The sequence below is a fragment of the Oncorhynchus nerka genome, linkage group LG20 (assembly GCF_034236695.1).
Source record: "Oncorhynchus nerka isolate Pitt River linkage group LG20, Oner_Uvic_2.0, whole genome shotgun sequence".
NCBI lineage: Eukaryota > Metazoa > Chordata > Actinopteri > Salmoniformes > Salmonidae > Oncorhynchus > Oncorhynchus nerka.
In genome coordinates, this window is record NC_088415.1 from 87,653,133 (window position 1) to 87,671,315 (window position 18,183).

An 18,183-nucleotide genomic window follows, 5' to 3' on the forward strand; every position below is an offset into this window, starting at 1 on the left:
CGGGGAGGTCGATGTCCCACCACCCCTCCGTCAACTGTTCCCCCTGATAATGAGATTCAACCTCATTAATCACATTAGTCATCCCAAAAGGATGTTTTTGGCACGGGGTTGAAAAATAAACATCACGACTCTCTCGCTCTCTCCTTCCCTCTCTTAGACAAACTCAGCCAGCTCTTATCGCTGGGCTCCAGCAGCCTGGCTGCTCTCTGATGCCTCTGACGCGGTTCTCTGAAATAAGCATGGCAATAGACTCTCTGGACTTTTTTATGGTCATACTGTACATACTCCAGCCTCATTTCCTTTCACTGGGTTTTGTTCAAAGTTATTTATTGGCGCCACCTGTTGGTGATGATCTTAAGTACTACAGACACATTCTACATTCAGCTTCGAGGTGAATGTTCTAGGTACCACTTTACATACCAGTGTCATGACGTTGGCCTGGGGGGTAGGCTTATGACAGTCATAAATACCTCTTCCCCCCCTTTTTCCTCTCTCTACCCTACTGAGGTTACATTTGCAAATCCCTTGGTTAACATAGAGATTCTGGGAACATCAGTAGGTGGGGGGGAAATGAACTATATTCTGGTAATCCGAACAATTGACCATATGCGGTGGTACTTAATGAATATGATGTCAGTTCGGTTGTCATCTGAGACATTCTTATCAATGATAAGATGACATAAACTCTACAGTGGAAAGTCTACACATCAGAGTTATCGGATTCACATGGAATTGTTGTTCAATTTAAATGTTTGAATATGAAATTATTCGTGATGGGATGAAATGGGATTTTAGCTTCTAAAATGTGAGATTTGGGTTTTCATAAGGTATGGCTCTGCTCAATCAGTGGCCCTCCCCTGTGAAGGGACATGGGCTATAAAACTTTTCAAACACGCCCTCCTCTCCCTTCCTATATAAGCCCTTGACGACAATATAACTTCCTGTTTCGAGGATGTAGGACGACGGTCCTATGTCAGAATGGTTCATATAATAACTAGAGAAGTGATACCTCCTAGCCGTTGAGTTAGCAACAGCAGATGCAACGAGGGTTAGGAAGGAACAGACAGAGTATCCCGTCTATCACCCAATGACTTTACTACAACGTATCCAATTGACAACCAAAGACATTCTTCAAAGGACTCGGTTGGGCAACACGGCCTTCCATCTACCACCAACCTACCGAAGCGCAGCTCAGAGTAAATATTTATTGCATTTTCCTTTTCCAAATGGGCGATAATTTAGAATGCATAAGATACTGTATTTACGATAGCACAGCTTCGCCTTTGTTCCTCAGTGTTCCCGCTCCTTTACTCAAACCCAGCCCCTTTTCTTTTGTGTAACAAGCTATCATATCTGTTCCGCCCGCTAGAGACGTTTTCCTTTATGACGTCATTTGCAATCAAGTTATGATTTAATTATGTGTATGTGTAATTCTGTGTGATTAGTTAGGTATTTAGTAAATAAATAATTAAACCCAATTTTGTATAGCTGATTCAAATTGTTAGCCAGGGTTCGTGCAGATAACCAAGAATTTACAACTTTCAGATGAGACTGAATTAAGATGACGATTGATATTGACTGCTATTGATGTAAAATATTACTAGGCCTTTAAGAGTTTATTCGGAAGATAACAGCTCTATAAATATTATTTTGTGGTGCCCGACTCTCTTGTTACTTACATTTACATGATTAGCTCAATCAGGTGATATTAATTTTTATAGAATAGCATGTCATATCACTTAATCTGGCATAGCCAAAGACACAACACTATAATGATCCTACAGTGATTCTATAGTGATCCTGTAGTGATCCTATAATCCTATAGTGATCCTACAGTGATACTCCCCAATTAAAGTGCCACCAACCTCCTGTGCAGTGAATACCATTTTTTATGTCTCTGCATGCAGTTTGAAGAAATTTGCTAACTTGCGTTAGCACAATGACTGGAAGTCTATGGTAACTGCTATCATGCTAGTAGATACCATAGCCAAAGACACGACACCGGATACATGCTGAGTGACAAGTTGATACATTGAGGGAATGACTGCTACCAACAAAAAACAGCGCACACACACACACTTGTAGTTTTCCTAGTTGTCAAATGGGAAGGAGGCTCATCAAGCCAGTGTCAGCGCCTCCAGCAGATAACCGTAGAGAGACAGTTACATACAGGGTATAAGGAGTTTATTTTAAGCCTTGGCAGATTTTTTTTGCACCGTCTGCCTGGTGCAGAATATTATCCACCTCCTTTCAAGGGGCTTATCCGAGTTGTCCTGCTGACACTATTCATTTGTTTGATGGGAAGGAGCGCTCTACTCTGCCTTTTAACTGGGGGTGTTCTGCTCCTGTTATTCTCCTGCCTATATCTCTTCTTGATTATGGTTATAAACTATAAGAGCAAAAAGTTGCAAGGGCATATACAGTTCTCTCTCTCCCCCTCTCTCTCCCTCTCTCTCTCTCCCTCTCTCTCTCTCTCCCCTCTCTCTCTCTCTCTCTCTCTCCCCCTCTCTCTCTCTCTCTCTCTCTCTCTCCCCTCTCTCTCTCTCTCTCTCTCTCTCTCTCCCCTCTCTCTCTCTCCCCCTCTCTCTCTCTCCCCCTCTCTCTCTCCCCCTCTCTCTCTCTCCCTCTCTCTCTCTCCCCCTCTCTCTCTCTCTCTCTCCCTCTCTCTCTCTCTCTCCCCCTCTCTCCCTCCCTCTCTCCCCCTCTCTCCCTCCCTCTCTCTCTCCCCCTCTCTCTCTCCCCCTCTCTCTCTCTCTCTCCCTCTCTCTCCCCCCCCCTCTCTCTCTCTCTCTCTCACTCTCTCTCTCAAATAGTCTTCACATTCAATTATATTCCCCCTACAGATCTATACAACCTACTCTACATTTTAAAAAGTGAAAGGAAATTCTAGAAAATGTTCAAAATTATTATGATATACATTTTTTTTTACAAAGATTGCGTATCTCTTCACACTCCAGAGATAATATTTGTTGGAAGCACTGTTGGCAGCCATTACAGCTGTGAATCATTTGGAATAGGATTCTACATTTACATTAAATTTAAGTCATTTAGCAGACGCTCTTATCCAGAGCGACTTACAAATTGGTGCATTCACCTTATGACATCCAGTGGAACAGCCACTTTACAATAGTGCATCTAAATCTTTTAAGGGGGGTGAGAAGGATTACTTTATCCTATCCTAGGTATTCCTTAAAGAGGTGGGGTTTCAGGTGTCTCCGGAAGGTGGTGATTGACAGACATGCTTAGGCCAAGAAACACAAGCAATGGAACATTAGATCAGTGGAAATCTGTCCTTTCGTCTGATGAGTCCAAATTTGAGATTTTTGCATCCAACCGCTGTGTCTTTGTGAGACAAAGTATAGGTGAACAGATTATCTTTGCCTGTGTGGTTCCCACCGTGAAGCATGGACGAGGTGGTGTGACAGTGCTTTGCTGGTGACAGTCAGTGATTTATTAAGAATTCAAGGCACGCTTAACCAGCAGGGCTACGACAACATTCTGCAGCAATACGCCATCCTATCTGGTTTGTGCTTAGTGGGACTATCATTTGTTTTTCAACAGGACAATGACCTCCAGGCTGTGTAAGGGCTATTTGACCAAGGAGAGTGATGGAGTGCTGCATCAGATGATCTAACTTTGCATTACACTATGTCATTGGATGTAGGTAAAAAGTAGTGTGAAAAAATTTAAATTCTCTTATGTTGATGACTTTTTACAAATCCAATCAGTTTTCCACATTGATTCAATGTCATCACATATCATTTTTGTTGTTGATGTGACCTGGAAACAACGTTGATTAAACCTGTCTTTGCCCATTGGGAATATTGCAACCTCGTCTCTACATTTTCAAGCAGATTTAAGTCAGGACTGAGACTGGACTATTCAGGAAAACTCACCACCTCAGCAGGGTCCTCCTGCCATCTGGCCTCATCTGCATATAGAATCCCTGGCATCCAATGAGAATACATTTAGGAATCCATGTTATTCAATTATTGCACCCACAATGCTCGCGCACGCCAACGAGCGTCTGCGTTGCCAAGGGCTAAAATAGAAGTCATTGTCACGTTCTGACCTTAGTTCTTTTGTTATGTCTTCGTTTTAGTATGGTCAGGGCGTGAGTTGGGTGGGTTGTCTATGTTCCTTTTTCTATGATTTGGTATTTCTGTGTTTGGCCTGGTATGGTTCTCAATCAGAGGCAGCTGTCATTCGTTGTCCCTGATTGAGAACCATACTTAGGTAGCCTGGTTTCACTTTTGAGTGGTGGGTGATTGTTTCCTGTGTCTGTGTTTGTACCACACGGGACTTGTTTGTTCATTCACGTTGTTATTTTGTATTTCTGTAGTGTTCAGTTTTATATATTAAAATGGACACTTACTGTACCACACTGCGCATTGGTCCTCCGATCCTTCCTACTACTCCTCTTCGTCAGAAGACAATCGTTACAGTCATTCCTATTTCTGACGCAGATCGGGCTGCAAGTCCTGCCTCTCCCATCTCCTCATTGGTTTATAGAAGCAGGTACCCACGTGACATATCCTCATTGGTTATACCCATGTGGGTGATTGAAAGACAAACTGTTTTGCTGGTTGTCGTGGTAATACTATGAAAGTGTAGATGCCAATCACCATATAAGTCCAAAGATGAAAAAGCCTGGAAGGAGGAGAGATGACTAGAAACGATTTTATGTGTGGATTAATTGTCGGAGTAGAGGACCTTGTGCATTTCAGGTAAAATAACAACTCAATGTTTATATCCCAGGACAAATTAGCTAGCAACGACAAGCTAGCTAAATAGGACAAATTAGATAGCAAGTGCAAGCTAACTAGCTAAATTGCCATACATGTTTAATGCTTTTCGACCTGTCCCCAAATTAATGTAATTGGTTCAGAGTTTGTTTTGATATTTTAACCTGCGTGTCGTGATCGCGTTTGCGGTAGGGGGACAAAATAAATGCATGCACGATAGTGCACGATCGCGCAGCCAGTTTGGGTTCTGTGTTAGAAAGCGATCTTTGACATTACAATTAAATAAAGTTAAATGAAGGTTAAATAAATGTGTGTAATTGTCTCGATGAAAAATACAACTCTATCCCAGGGTTAGGTTTTCAGAAGACTACGGTGAGTTTCCCTCTAACTTTTTACTATCAATGACTTCCAACAAAATGTACTGAGCAATTTTGATAATTTGGAAAGTATTCAGACACTTTGACTTTTTCCACATTATATTACATTATGTTACATTACAGCCTTATTCTAAAATGTATTAAATAAATGATTTTCCTCATCAATGTACACACAACGCCCCATAATGACAAAGTGAAAACAGGTTTTTAGTCATTTTTTAAAATAAAAACAGAAATACCTTATTTACATAAGTAGTCAGACCCTTTGCTATGAGACCCGACTATTGAGCTCAGGTGCATCCTGTTTCCATTGATCATCCTTGAGATGTTTCTACAACTTGATTGGAGTCCACCTGTGGTAAATTGAATTGATTGGACATTTGGAAAGGCACACACCTGTCTATATAAGGTCCCACAGTTGACAGTGCATGTCGGAGCCAAAACCAAGCCATGAGTCCGAAGGAATTATCCGTAGAGCTCCAAGGTCTTGGGAAAGGTACCAAAAAAATGTCTGTAGCATTGATCAGGTAGGTGACCAAGAACCCGATGGTCACTCTGACAAAGCTCCAGAGTTCCTCTGTGGACAACCATCTCTGCAGCACCCCACCAATCAGGCCTTTATGGTAGAGTGGCCAGACTACTCCTCAGTAAAAGGCAGCTGACAGCCTGCTTGGAGTTTGCCAAAAGGCACCTGAAGGACTCCCAGACCATGAGAAACAAGATTCTCTGGTCTGATGAAACCAAGATTAAACTCTTTGGCCTGAATGCCAAGCATCACATCTGGAGGAAACCAGGCACCGCTCATCACGTGGCCAATACCATCCCTACAGTAAAGCATGGTGGTGGCAGCATCATGCTGTGGGGATGGTTTTCAGTGGCAGGGTCTGGGAGACTAGTCAGGATCGAGGAAAAGATGAACGGAGCAAAGTATAGAGAGATCCTTGATGGACCTCAGACTTGGGTGAAGGTTTACCTTCCAACAGGACAATAACACTAAGCACACAGCCAAGACAACGCAGGAGTGGATTCGGGACAAGTCTCTCAATGTCCTTGAGTGGCCCAGCCAGAGCCCAGACGGGAACCCGATCGAACATCTCTGGAGAGACCTGAAAATAGCTGTGCAGCGACACACCCCATCCAACCTGACAGAGCTTGAGATGGGATCTGCAGAGAAGAATGGGAGAAACTCCCCAAATACAGGTGTGCCAAGCTTGTAGAGTCATACCCATGAAGACTCAAGGCTATAATTGTTGCCAAAAGTGCTTTAATAATAACTTCTTAGGGCTAGGTGGGACGCTAATAACCCACCTCGACAACATCCGGTGAAATTGCAGAGCGCGAAATTCAAAATACAGAAAACGTAATATTAAACATTCATGAAAATACAAGTGTCTTACATCGCTTAACTTCTTGTTAATCCAACAGCATTGTCAGATTTCAAAAAGGCTTTACGGAAAAAGCATAACGTGATTATCTGAGGACAGCGCCCCGCCTACACCAGCATTAAAAACATCTTCCAAACCAGCGGAGGCATCACAAAAATCAGAAATAGTGATAAAATAAACCCCTTACCTTTGAAGATCTTCCTCTGTTTGCAATTCCAAGGGTCCCAGCTACACAACAAATGGTTGTTTTGTTCAATAAAGTCCTCATCCACGCGCGCCACAAGACTACAGTCAAAATGAGAGCCACCTTGAAAAACTACAACTACTAATTCATTTTTCAAAACACAAGCCTGAAACCCATTCTAAAGACTCTTGACATCTAGTGGAAGCCATGGGAACTGCAATCTGGGAGGAATTCCTTTGAATATCTCATAGACAAGCATTTGAATGGACTGTGACCTCAAAAAAATAAATTTCGGATGGATTCTCCTCGGGTTGTCGCCTGCCATATCAGTTCTGTTATACTCACAGACATTATTGTAACAGTTTTAGAAACTTCAGAGTGTTTTCCATCCAATGCTACCAATTATATGCATATCCCAGTTTCTGGGCCTGAGTAACAGGCAGTTTACTTTGGGCACGTCAGTCATCTGAAATTACGAATACTGCCCCCTAGCCTTAAGAAGAAAGTACTGAGTAAAGGGTCTGAATACTTTTATTTAATTATACATTTGCAAAAACTTCTAAAAACTTGGTTTTACTTTTTTCATTATGGGTTATTGTGCGTAGATTAATGAGGGGGGAAAACTATTTAATCCATTTTGGAATAAGGCTGTAACGTTAACAAAATTTGGAAAAGGGGAAGGTCTGAATACTTTCTGAATGCATTGTATGATGCCCTAAGTGTTGTGCAAGGTTGGTAGAATCTTATTCAAAATTAATCACATCTAGAACGACTGCAAAAGGTGCTTCCATCAAATATTAACTCAGGCGTGTGAAGACATATGCTATCAAGACATCGTAATTTTACATTTGTATTATTTAGGACATTTTTCTATAATCTTTCTTTAACTTTAAAAATGTGGAGTAGGGTGTGTAGGTCGTTAGGATTTTTTTTGAATGTAATCTCTTGATAGATTAAATTTTATGGCAGCTAAATGTGAAGACAAGGTGACCATATTACTTACCTAATGGTGTGGAATACTGCCGATATGAGGAGTTCATTGTATATGGCAACAGTCATGTAGCGTGGTTCATGGAAGGCTGACGGTACGGTCCAGACAGCATAGCAGAGGTACACTCCCCACAGAAGAAACAGGACCTCGGCTAGATAAGGAGAGGTCAACAATACAGGTGGGTTAGACCAATGGCCTTAACTATAAAATAACTCTAAATGCCCTTAATTCTAAATGCCCTTAACTCTACATTTACATTTACATTTAAGTCATTTAGCAGACGCTCTTATCCAGTGCGACTTACAAATTGGTGCATTCACCTTATGACATCCAGTGGAGCAGCCACTTTACAATAGTGCATCTAAATCTTTTAAGGGGGGGAGGGGTGAGAAGGATTACTTTATCCTATCCTAGGTATTCCTTAAAGAGGTGGGGTTTCAGGTGTCTCCGGAAGGTGGTGATTGACTCCGCTGTCCTGGCATCGTGAGGGAGTTTGTTCCACCATTGGGGGCCAGAGCAGCGAACAGTTTTGACTGGGCTGAGCGGAAACTGTACTTCCTCAGTGGTAGGGAGGCGAGCAGGCCAGAGGTGGATGAACGCAGTGCCCTTGTTTGGGTGTAGGGCCTGATCAGAGCCTGGAGGTACTGAGGTGCCGTTCCCCTCACAGCTCCGTAGGCAAGCACCATGGTCTTGTAGCGGATGCGAGCTTCAACTGGAAGCCAGTGGAGAGAGCGGAGGAGCGGGGTGACGTGAGAGAACTTGGGAAGGTTGAACACCAGACGGGCTGCGACGTTCTGGATGAGTTGTAGGGGTTTAATGGCACAGACAGGGAGCCCAGCCAACAGCGAGTTGCAGTAATCCAGACGGGAGATGACAAGTGCCTGGATTAGGACCTGCGCCGCTTCCTGTGTGAGGCAGGGTCGTACTCTGCGGATGTTGTAGAGCATGAACCTACAGGAACGGGCCACCGCCTTGATGTTAGTTGAGAACGACAGGGTGTTGTCCAGGATCACGCCAAGGTTCTTAAGCGCTCTGGGAGGAGGACACAGTGGAGTTGTCAACCGTGATGGCGAGATCATGGAGCGGGCAGTCCTTCCCGGGAGGAAGAGCAGCTCCGTCTTGCCGAGGTTCAGCTTGAGGTGGTGATCCGTCATCCACACTGATATGTCTGCCAGACATACAGAGATGCGATTCGCCACCTGGTCATCAGAAGGGGAAAGGAGAAGATTAATTGTGTGTCGTCTGCATAGCAATGATAGGAGAGACCATGTGAGGTTATGACAGAGCCAAGTGACTTGGTGTATAGCGAGAATAGGAGAGGGCCTAGAACAGAGCCCTGGGGGACACCAGTGGTGAGAGCACGTGGTGAGGAGACGGATTCTCGCCACGCCACCTGGTAGGAGCGACCTGTCAGGTAGGACGCAATCCAAGCGTGGGCCGCGCCGGGAGATGCCCAACTCGGAGAGGGTGGAGAGGAGGATCTGATGGTTCACAGTATCGAAGGCAGCCGGTAGGTCTAGAAGGATGAGAGCAGAGGAGAGAGAGTTAGCTTTAGCAGTGCGGAGCGCCTCCGTGATACAGAGAAGAGCAGTCTCAGTTGAATGACTAGTCTTGAAACCTGACTGATTTGGATCAAGAAGGTCATTCTGAGAGAGATAGCGGGAGAGCTGGCCAAGGACGGCACGTTCAAGGGTTTTGGAGAGAAAAGAAAGAAGGGATACTGGTCTGTAGTTGTTGACATCGGAGGGATCGAGTGTAGGTTTTTTCAGAAGGGGTGCAACTCTCGCTCTCTTGAAGACGGAAGGGACGTAGCCAGCGGTCAGGGATGAGTTGATGAGCGAGGTGAGGTAAGGGAGAAGGTCTCCGGAAATGGTCTGGAGAAGAGAGGAGGGGATAGGGTCAAGCGGGCAGGTTGTTGGGCGGCCGGCCGTCACAAGACGCGAGATTTCATCTGGAGAGAGAGGGGAGAAAGAGGTCAGAGCACAGGGTAGGGCAGTGTGAGCAGAACCAGCGGTGTCGTTTGACTTAGCAAACGAGGATCGGATGTCGTCGACCTTCTTTTCAAAATGGTTGACGAAGTCATCTGCAGAGAGGGAGGAGGGGGGAGGGGAGGGGGATTCAGGACGGAGGAGAAGGTGGCAAAGAGCTTCCTAGGGTTAGAGGCAGATGCTTGGAATTTAGAGTGGTAGAAAGTGGCTTTAGCAGCAGCGACAGAAGAGGAAAATGTAGAGAGGAGGGAGTGAAAGTATGCCAGGTCCGCAGGGAGGCGAGTTTTCCTCCATTTCCGCTCGGCTGCCCGGAGCCCTGTTCTGTGAGCTCGCAATGAGTCGTCGAGCCACGGAGCGGGAGGTGAGGACCGAGCCGGCCTGGAGGATAGGGGACATAGAGAGTCAAAGGATGCAGAAAGGGAGGAGAGGAGGGTTGAGGAGGCAGAATCAGGAGATAGGTTGGAGAAGGTTTGAGCAGAGGGAAGAGATGATAGGATGGAAGAGGAGAGAGTAGCGGGGAGAGAGAGCGAAGGTTGGGACGGCGCGATACCATCCGAGTAGGGGCAGTGTGGGAAGTGTTGGATGAGAGCGAGAGGGAAAAGGATACAAGGTAGTGGTCGGAGACTTGGAGGGGAGTTGCAATGAGGTTAGTGGAAGAACAGCATCTAGTAAAGATGAGGTCGAGCGTATTGCCTGCCTTGTGAGTAGGGGGGAAGGTGAGAGGGAGAGGTCAAAAGAGGAGAGGAGTGGAAAGAAGGAGGCAGAGAGGAATGAGTCAAAGGTAGACGTGGGGAGGTTAAAGTCGCCCAGAACTGTGAGAGGTGAGCCGTCCTCAGGAAAGGAGCTTATCAAGGCATCAAGCTCATTGATGAACTCTCCGAGGGAACCTGGAGGGCGATAAATGATAAGGATGTTAAGCTTGAAAGGGCTGGTAACTGTGACAGCATGGAATTCAAAGGAGGCGATAGACAGATGGGTAAGGGGAGAAAGAGAGAATGACCACTTGGGAGAGATGAGGATCCCGGTGCCACCACCCCGCTGACCAGAAGCTCTCGGGGTGTGCGAGAACACGTGGGCGGACGAAGAGAAAGCAGTAGGAGTAGCAGTGTTATCTGTGGTGATCCATGTTTCCGTCAGTGCCAAGAAGTCGAGGACTGGAGGGAGGCATAGGCTGAGATGAACTCTGCCTTGTTGGCCGCAGATCGGCAGTTCCAGAGGCTACCGGAGACCTGGAACTCCACGTGGGTCGTGCGCGCTGGGACCACCAGATTAGGGTGGCCGCGGCCACGCGGTGTGGAGCGTTTGTATGGTCTGTGCAGAGAGGAGAGAACAGGGATAGACAGACACATAGTTGACAGGCTACAGAAGAGGCTACGCTAATGCAAAGGAGATTGGAATGACAAGTGGACTACACGTCTCGAATGTTCAGAAAGTTGAGCTTACGTAGCAAGAATCTTATTGACTAAAATGATTAAAAATGATACAGTACTGCTGAAGTAGGCTAGCTGGCAGTGGCTGCGTTGTTGACTTTGTAGGCTAGCTGGCAGTGGCTGCGTTGTTGATTCGGGGGCTAGCTGGCTAGCTAGCAGTGTTGATTACGTTACGTTGCGTTAAAAGAACGACAATAGCTGGCTAGGTAACCTAGAAAATCGCTCTAGACTACACAATTATCTTTGATACAGAGACGGCTATGTAGCTAGCCGGCTATGTAGCTACAGTACAACAAACCGTTGTACTGTAATGAAATGAAATGAAAATGTGATACTACCTGTGGAGCGAGGCGGAATGCGACCGGGTTGTTGAGTTCTAATCGGTAGACGTTGGCTAGCTGTTGGCTAGCTAGCAGTGTCTCCTACGTTAAGGACGACAAATAGCTGGCTGCGTTGTTGATTCAGGGGCTAGCTGGCTAGCTAGCTAGCAGTGTTGATTACGTTACGTTGCGTTAAAAGAACGACAATAGCTGGCTAGGTAACCTAGAAAATCGCTCTAGACTACACAATTATCTACACAATTATCTTTGATACAGAGACGGCTATGTAGCTAGCTATGTAGACGGTGGGCGTTAGCTAGCTGGCTAGCTGCTGGGCAGATACGTTAGGACGACGAAATACGATAATTACGCAATTATCTTTGATACAAAGACGGCTATGTAGCTAGCTAAGAAGAAATTGCTAAGATTAGACAAATCAAACCGTTGTACTATAATGAAATGTAATGAAAAGTTATACTACCTGCAGACCGAAGTGCAGACCGAAGTGCGGATGCGACTGCTCGCTCCAACCCGGAAGTCTCTAAATGTCCTTAACTCTAAATGTCCTTAACTCTCCCAAATAAATAGCAGAGATACAGTATATACTGTATACAACACACAATGACTACTGACTGAAATTAGATTCTGGAAGTTCTGTATTATTTACGGCAACCATTGTTGCTTTGGTTTGTACAAAATGGCAGCAATACGATTCAAGGGTGTCCTCATGTTGCCTTCAAAGAATATGCAGTGTGCACTCCGGGACAGGGCACTGCTTTGCGGAAACTTTGGCCTATTGTATTGTTGGGTTTGTACATTGGATTGTTGCATTTGCCTATTAGATTGTTGGGTTTGCCCATTGGATTGTTGGGTTTGCCCATTGGATTGTTGGGTTTGCCCATTGGATTGTTGGGTTTGCCTATTGGATTGTTGGGTTTGCCCATTGGATTGTTGGGTTTGCCCATTGGATTGTTGGGTTTGCCCATTAGATTATTGGGTTTGCCCATTGGATTGTTGGGTTTGCCCATTGGATTGTTGGGTTTGCCTATTGGATTGTTGGGTTTGCCCAATGGATTGTTGGGTTTGCCTATTGGATTGTTGGGAGCAAATTCGGTTCCTCCCCAAAATGTTTGTGTGTGCTCCAGCTCATGCTTTTTTCTAGACCCTTCAAAGAATATGAAAAACGATTCCATTTTTAATGAAGCAGCCTTGAATTTTTTACCTGTTATACCTGTTAAACATTCACTGTAATTGTATAAATAATGAATCAATCAGAAGTGTCAATGGTGCTATATCTAAGTACTAAAAACGAGAGACACACTCTAAAAATCCTTCCCTCAAGTTTATTTTGTTTTAATTTCAAACAAAGTTACAAAAGAAAATTCAGTCGGCCAAAATGAGACCTCTCTCACCATTGGGAAGTATACTGGCCTCACATCACTAATCTCCACTCACACACCTTTCCAAAGGCACAATTCACTGGGGGACAAGTGGCCAAATGTACGGCCCTCCGCCTGTCGTTTGATGCACAATGTGTTGATGGCTGCACATCATGTAGTTACTAGCCACTGACATTTGCTAAGGAGAGTTCCCTTTCTGCCAAAATTGATTTCCCAGAGCTTGACTGCCAACCCACTGCCTTGTTGCCAAATCTGCTGATTGCCAGCCCACTGCTTTGTTGACAGATCTGCTGATTACCAGCCCACCACCTTGTTGACAGATCTGCTGATTGCCAGCCCACTGCCTTGTTGACAGATCTGCTGATTACCAGCCCACTGCCTTGTTGCCAAATCTGCTGATTGCCAGCCCACTGCCTTGTTGACAGATCTGCTGATTGCCAGCCCACTGCCTTGTTGACAGATCTGCTGATTACCAGCCCACTGCCTTGTTGCCAAATCTGCTAATTGCCAGCCCACTGCCTTGTTGCCAGATCTGCTGATTACCAGCCCACTGCCTTGTTGCCAAATCTGCTGATTACCAGCCCACTGCCTTGTTGACAGATCTGCTGATTATCAGCCCACCACCTTGTTGACAGATCTGCTGATTGCCAGCCCACTGCCTTGTTGCCAAATCTGCTGATTGCCAGCCCACTGCCTTGTTGCCAAATCTGCTGATTGCCAGCCCACTGCCTTGTTGCCAGATCTGCTAATTGCCAGCCCACTGCCTTGTTGCCAGATCTGCTGATTGCCAGCCCACTGCCTTGTTGCCAGATCTGCTGATTGCCAGCCCACTGCCTTGTTGCCAGATCTGCTGATTGCCAGCCCACTGCCTTGTTGACAGATCTGCTGACTGCCAACCCACTGCCTTGTTGACAAATCTACTGATTGCCAGCCCACTGCCTTGTTGACAGATCTGCTGATTACCAGCCCACCACCTTGTTGACAGATCTGCTGATTGCCAGCCCACTGCCTTGTTGACAGATCTCCTGCTGGAGAGGGATCCTCTCTAGTGTTCCAAGGTCGCTGGGGATTAGCAGACTGTAAGGCAGTCCAAGTCTCTCTTCTCTCCTTTATTCTATGTTCTCAGAACTGTTCTCAGAACTGCTCTCTGTTGTCTGACTTAATGTTATTTGGGAGCGCATAACTGTGACACTAATTTACATTCCTTTCTAAAAACTGTTCTCAGAACTGTACAGTAGTCCGTGTCTCTCCTTTATTCTACATTCTCAGAAATAGATCATATTCATTCGACACCAAATGGAAGAAAACGTACTGAAACAGGGAGGGACTACTTGGACTTATGGTTTTCTGCATGCCCCAGTTTTCAGAACTGTCGACTGTCTGACTCACCGTTACTCAGGAACCCATAACATTGACCCTAATTTACATTCCTTTTCCAAGAACTGTTCTCAAAACTGTAAGGCAGTCTCATGTTTCCTTTCTTCTATGTTCTCAGAACTGTTCTCAGAACTGCACCCCGTTGTCTGACTCACTGTTAGTTTGGAGCCCATAACAGCAAGCCTGATTTACATTCCTTCAATAATTAACACCAAAGACAACATGGGAATCATGTCGGATTGCAGATTATAATTTATAAATAGTGATTAGAGTGTATTATTATTCATGAATATTCATAAATCACGACGATTATTATAAGATACTTAGTATTTAACCAGTATGCATGGTGAGCTGTTTGTAAATGCTGGTAGGAGGGATAATTCATTTGAACTGACACAGACATGATCAACACTTTTTTTAAATTAACTACAAAATAATTAATATAATTATTATAGAGCCCCAACCTGATAGCACCTTAGATGAGTGGGTATTGCCCTTCAGCCTACTCCCAACCCACACTGCCCTCCGCTATCCTGCACCGCAGACCGACCTCTCCACCATGTATATGTACAGGTTCACTAGCTGTCTCTGCCTTCCCTGCGAAGATGCACAATGTTCTTATTATGCCTTATGTCAACAGCGACCTGAGCTGTCCTCCTCCTCCTTTACCTGAGCTGTCCTCCCCCTCCTTTACCTGAGCTGTCCTACCCCCTCCTTTACCTGAGCTGTCCTCCCCCTCCTTTACTTGAGCTGTCCTCCTCCCTCCTTTACCTGAGCTGTCCTCCCCCTCCTTTACCTGAGCTGCCCTCCCCTCCTTTACCTGAGCTGTCCTCCACCTCCTTTACCTGAGCTGTCCTCCCCCTCCTTTACCTGATTTGTCCTCCCCTCCTTTACCTGAGCTGTCCTCCCCCTCCTTTACCTGAGCTATCCTCCTCCCTCCTTTACTTGAGCTGTCCTCCTCCTCCTTTACCTGAGCTGTCCCCCCTTTATCTGAGCTGTCCTCCCCCTCCTTTACCTGAGCTGTCCTCCCCCTTAACCTGAGCTGTCCTCCCCCCTTTACCTGAGCTGTCCTCCCCCTCCTTTACTTGAGCTGTCCTCCCTCCTCCTTTACCTGAGCTGCCCCCTCCTCCTTTCCCTGAGCTGTCCTCCCCCCTTTACCTGAGCTGTCCTCCCCCTCCTTTACTTGAGCTGTCCTCCCTCCTCCTTTACCTGAGCTGCCCCCCTCCTCCTTTCCCTGAGCTGTCCTCCCCCTCCTTTACTTGAGCTGTCCTCCCTCCTCCTTTACCTGAGCTGCCCCCTCCTCCTTTACCTGAGCTGTCCTCCCTCCTCCTTTACCTGAGCTGCCCCCTCCTCCTTTCCCTGAGCTGTCCTCCCCTCCTTTACTTGAGCTGTCCTCCCTCCTCCTTTACCTGAGCTGCCCCCCTCCTCCTTTACCTGAGCTGCCCCCCTCCTCCTTTCCCTGAGCTGTCCTCCCCCTCCTTTACCTGAGCTGTCCTCCCTCTCCTTTACTTGAGCTGTCCTCCCCCCTCCTTTACCTGAGCTGTCCTCCCTCCTCCTTTCCCTGAGCTGTCCTCCCCCTCCCTTGTTTCCCTTTCCATTTTTCCTCGTTGAAAAAACTCTCCGCATCGCTGTCCATATCTCTCTCAGGGTCCTCAGACAGAGCAGAGCTCACCGCCTCTCAGAGATCCATCCACTTAAACAGGGATTAGATGATATGTCCTGATCCTCAGCTGCCTGTCACATTCCACTCTAGAAGAGGCTCGGCATTTCTCCTATTTTAACTGGTTATTTAGACTGATTAGAGTCCATTTGAGTTTCCACCGATAATCTGGCATCAGGAATGATGAAACAAACAACAACAACAACAACAATAGCAGCAGCAGTGGCGATGATATTATTTTAATTTTACGTTTGTTTTACCAGGGAAGACATATTTAGACCTAGGTCTCTTTTTGAAATGTGCCCTGCATGATACAAATATACACATTATACATAAAATATATATATATATATATATATATATACACATTAAAAATTATGGCCTAGTCTGATGAGTACAGGGCAAACCCGTCTTGGTGATTCCTGGTATATGATCAAAATAAATCAAATCACAGCACATTTTTGGACTCATTCAGCAGTTTTTACCTGATCAAGTACAATACCATTGGAAATGATTGCTAAACTTAAGTTGAAAATTATGCTGTAGCTGCTTCCTGTTGGCAAGACATTGATAAATAGCCCAATGTCAAAACTCAGTTTTAAAGTGTCCAAATCAATAACCAATATACAGAAACTGTTTTGTGATATATTGAAAACCAAAACATTTGCTATCTACACATCATATTACTTGTATTTAAAAAAAAAACAAGTATCTTACCTTATTTTTTAAAACTTAGAGACATTTTAAACACTGTTGTTTTGTCAAGTGGCAATAAATCAGTCATCGATTAGGGTGGGATACTGTTCAAACTACCACAACTCAAAAACCACACGCTGAAATCAAAAGAACAGCAGGCAAAGGTGTGGGGTGTAGCTATGTTTAAACTAACATTATTCAAGGGTCGGCAGGTAGCCTAGTGGTTAGAGCGTTGGACTAGTAACCGAAAGGTTGCAAGATCAAATCTCTGAGCTGACAAGGTAAAAATCTGTTGTTCTGCCCCTGAACAAGGCAGTCAACCCACTGTTCTTAGGCCGTCATTGAAAATAAGAATTTGTTCTTAACTGACTTGACAAGTTAAATAAAGAATGAAACTTGGAAGAAACCTATACATGGTTAGTTAGATGAGAACTATAAGGAACAGACCCATTTTTCTGTTAGTATCACACCCTGATCTGTTTCACCTGTCTTTGTGCTTGTTTCCACCCCCCACCAGGTGTCTCCAATCTTCCCTCATTATCCCCTGTGTGTTTGTCTGTGGCCAGTTTGTCTTGTCAAGTCCTACCAGCGTGTTTCCTGTCTTCCCAGTTCTGACCTTTCTGCCTGCCCTGTTCCTGCCTGACTGAAAGTGATATCACAACTTAAAATCGAGAAGGCAGGTTTATCTCCACCACCTTCTTCAAAAAAGAATTTAATAACATATCTGAAGAACTGCAAGCTATTGTTAATCTCTCCCTGTTCACAGGAACGAAAAACGGAATAATTTTGCACGCACAATATTTCAGTTTTTGATTTGTTAAAAAAGTTTGAAATATCCAATAAATGTCGTTCCACTTCATGGTTGTGTGCCACTTGTTGTTGATTCTTCACAAAAAAATACAGTTTTATATCTTTATGTTTGAAGCCTGAAATGTGGCAAAAGGTCGCAAAGTTCAAGGGGGCCGAATACTTTCGCAAGGCACTGTACCTTTGGGAGCCATTACAGCCTCAAGTCTTCTTGGGTATGAAGCTACAAGCTTGGCACACCTGTATTTGGGTAGATTCTCCCATTCTTCTCTGCAGATCCTCTCAAGCTCTGTCAGGTTGGTTGGGGAGTGTTGCTGCACAGTTATTTTCAGGTCTCTCCAGAGATGTCTGATCGGGTTCAAGTCCTGGCTCTGGCTGGGCCACTCAAGGACATTCAGAGACCTGTCCTGAATCCACTCCTGCGTTGTCTTGGCTGTATGCTTAAAGTCGTTGTGCGCTCTGGAGCAGGTTTTCATCAAACATCTCTCTGTTCTTTGCTCTGTTCATCTTTCCCTTGGTCCTGACTAGTCTCCCAGTTCCTGCTGCTGAAAAACATCCCCACAGCATGATGCTGCCACCACCATGCTTCACCGTAGGGATGGTGCCAGATTTCCTCCAGACGTGACGTTTGGCATTCAGGCCAAAGAGTTCAATCTTGGTTTCATCAGACCAGAAAATCTTGTTTCTCATGGTCTGAGAGTCCTTTAGTTGGCTTTTGCCAAACTCCAAGCGGGCTGTCATGTGCCTTTTACTGAAGAGTGGCTTCTGTCTGGCCACTCTACCATAATGGCCTGATTGGTGGCATGCTACAGAGATGGTTGTC

The 18,183-nt window shown here is 45.3% G+C and overlaps 1 protein-coding gene across 1 annotated transcript in view; it reads right to left on the minus strand.

The window, feature by feature from the left end:
- LOC115115260 (metabotropic glycine receptor-like) overlaps positions 1–18,183 on the minus strand; it is a 47,938-nt gene that overhangs the window by 14,912 nt on the left and 14,843 nt on the right. Inside the window, exon 3 of the mRNA XM_065006096.1 lies at positions 7,695–7,833. Coding sequence (XP_064862168.1) covers positions 7,695–7,833 — 139 coding nt within the window. The remainder of the gene's footprint in view (positions 1–7,694; positions 7,834–18,183) is intronic.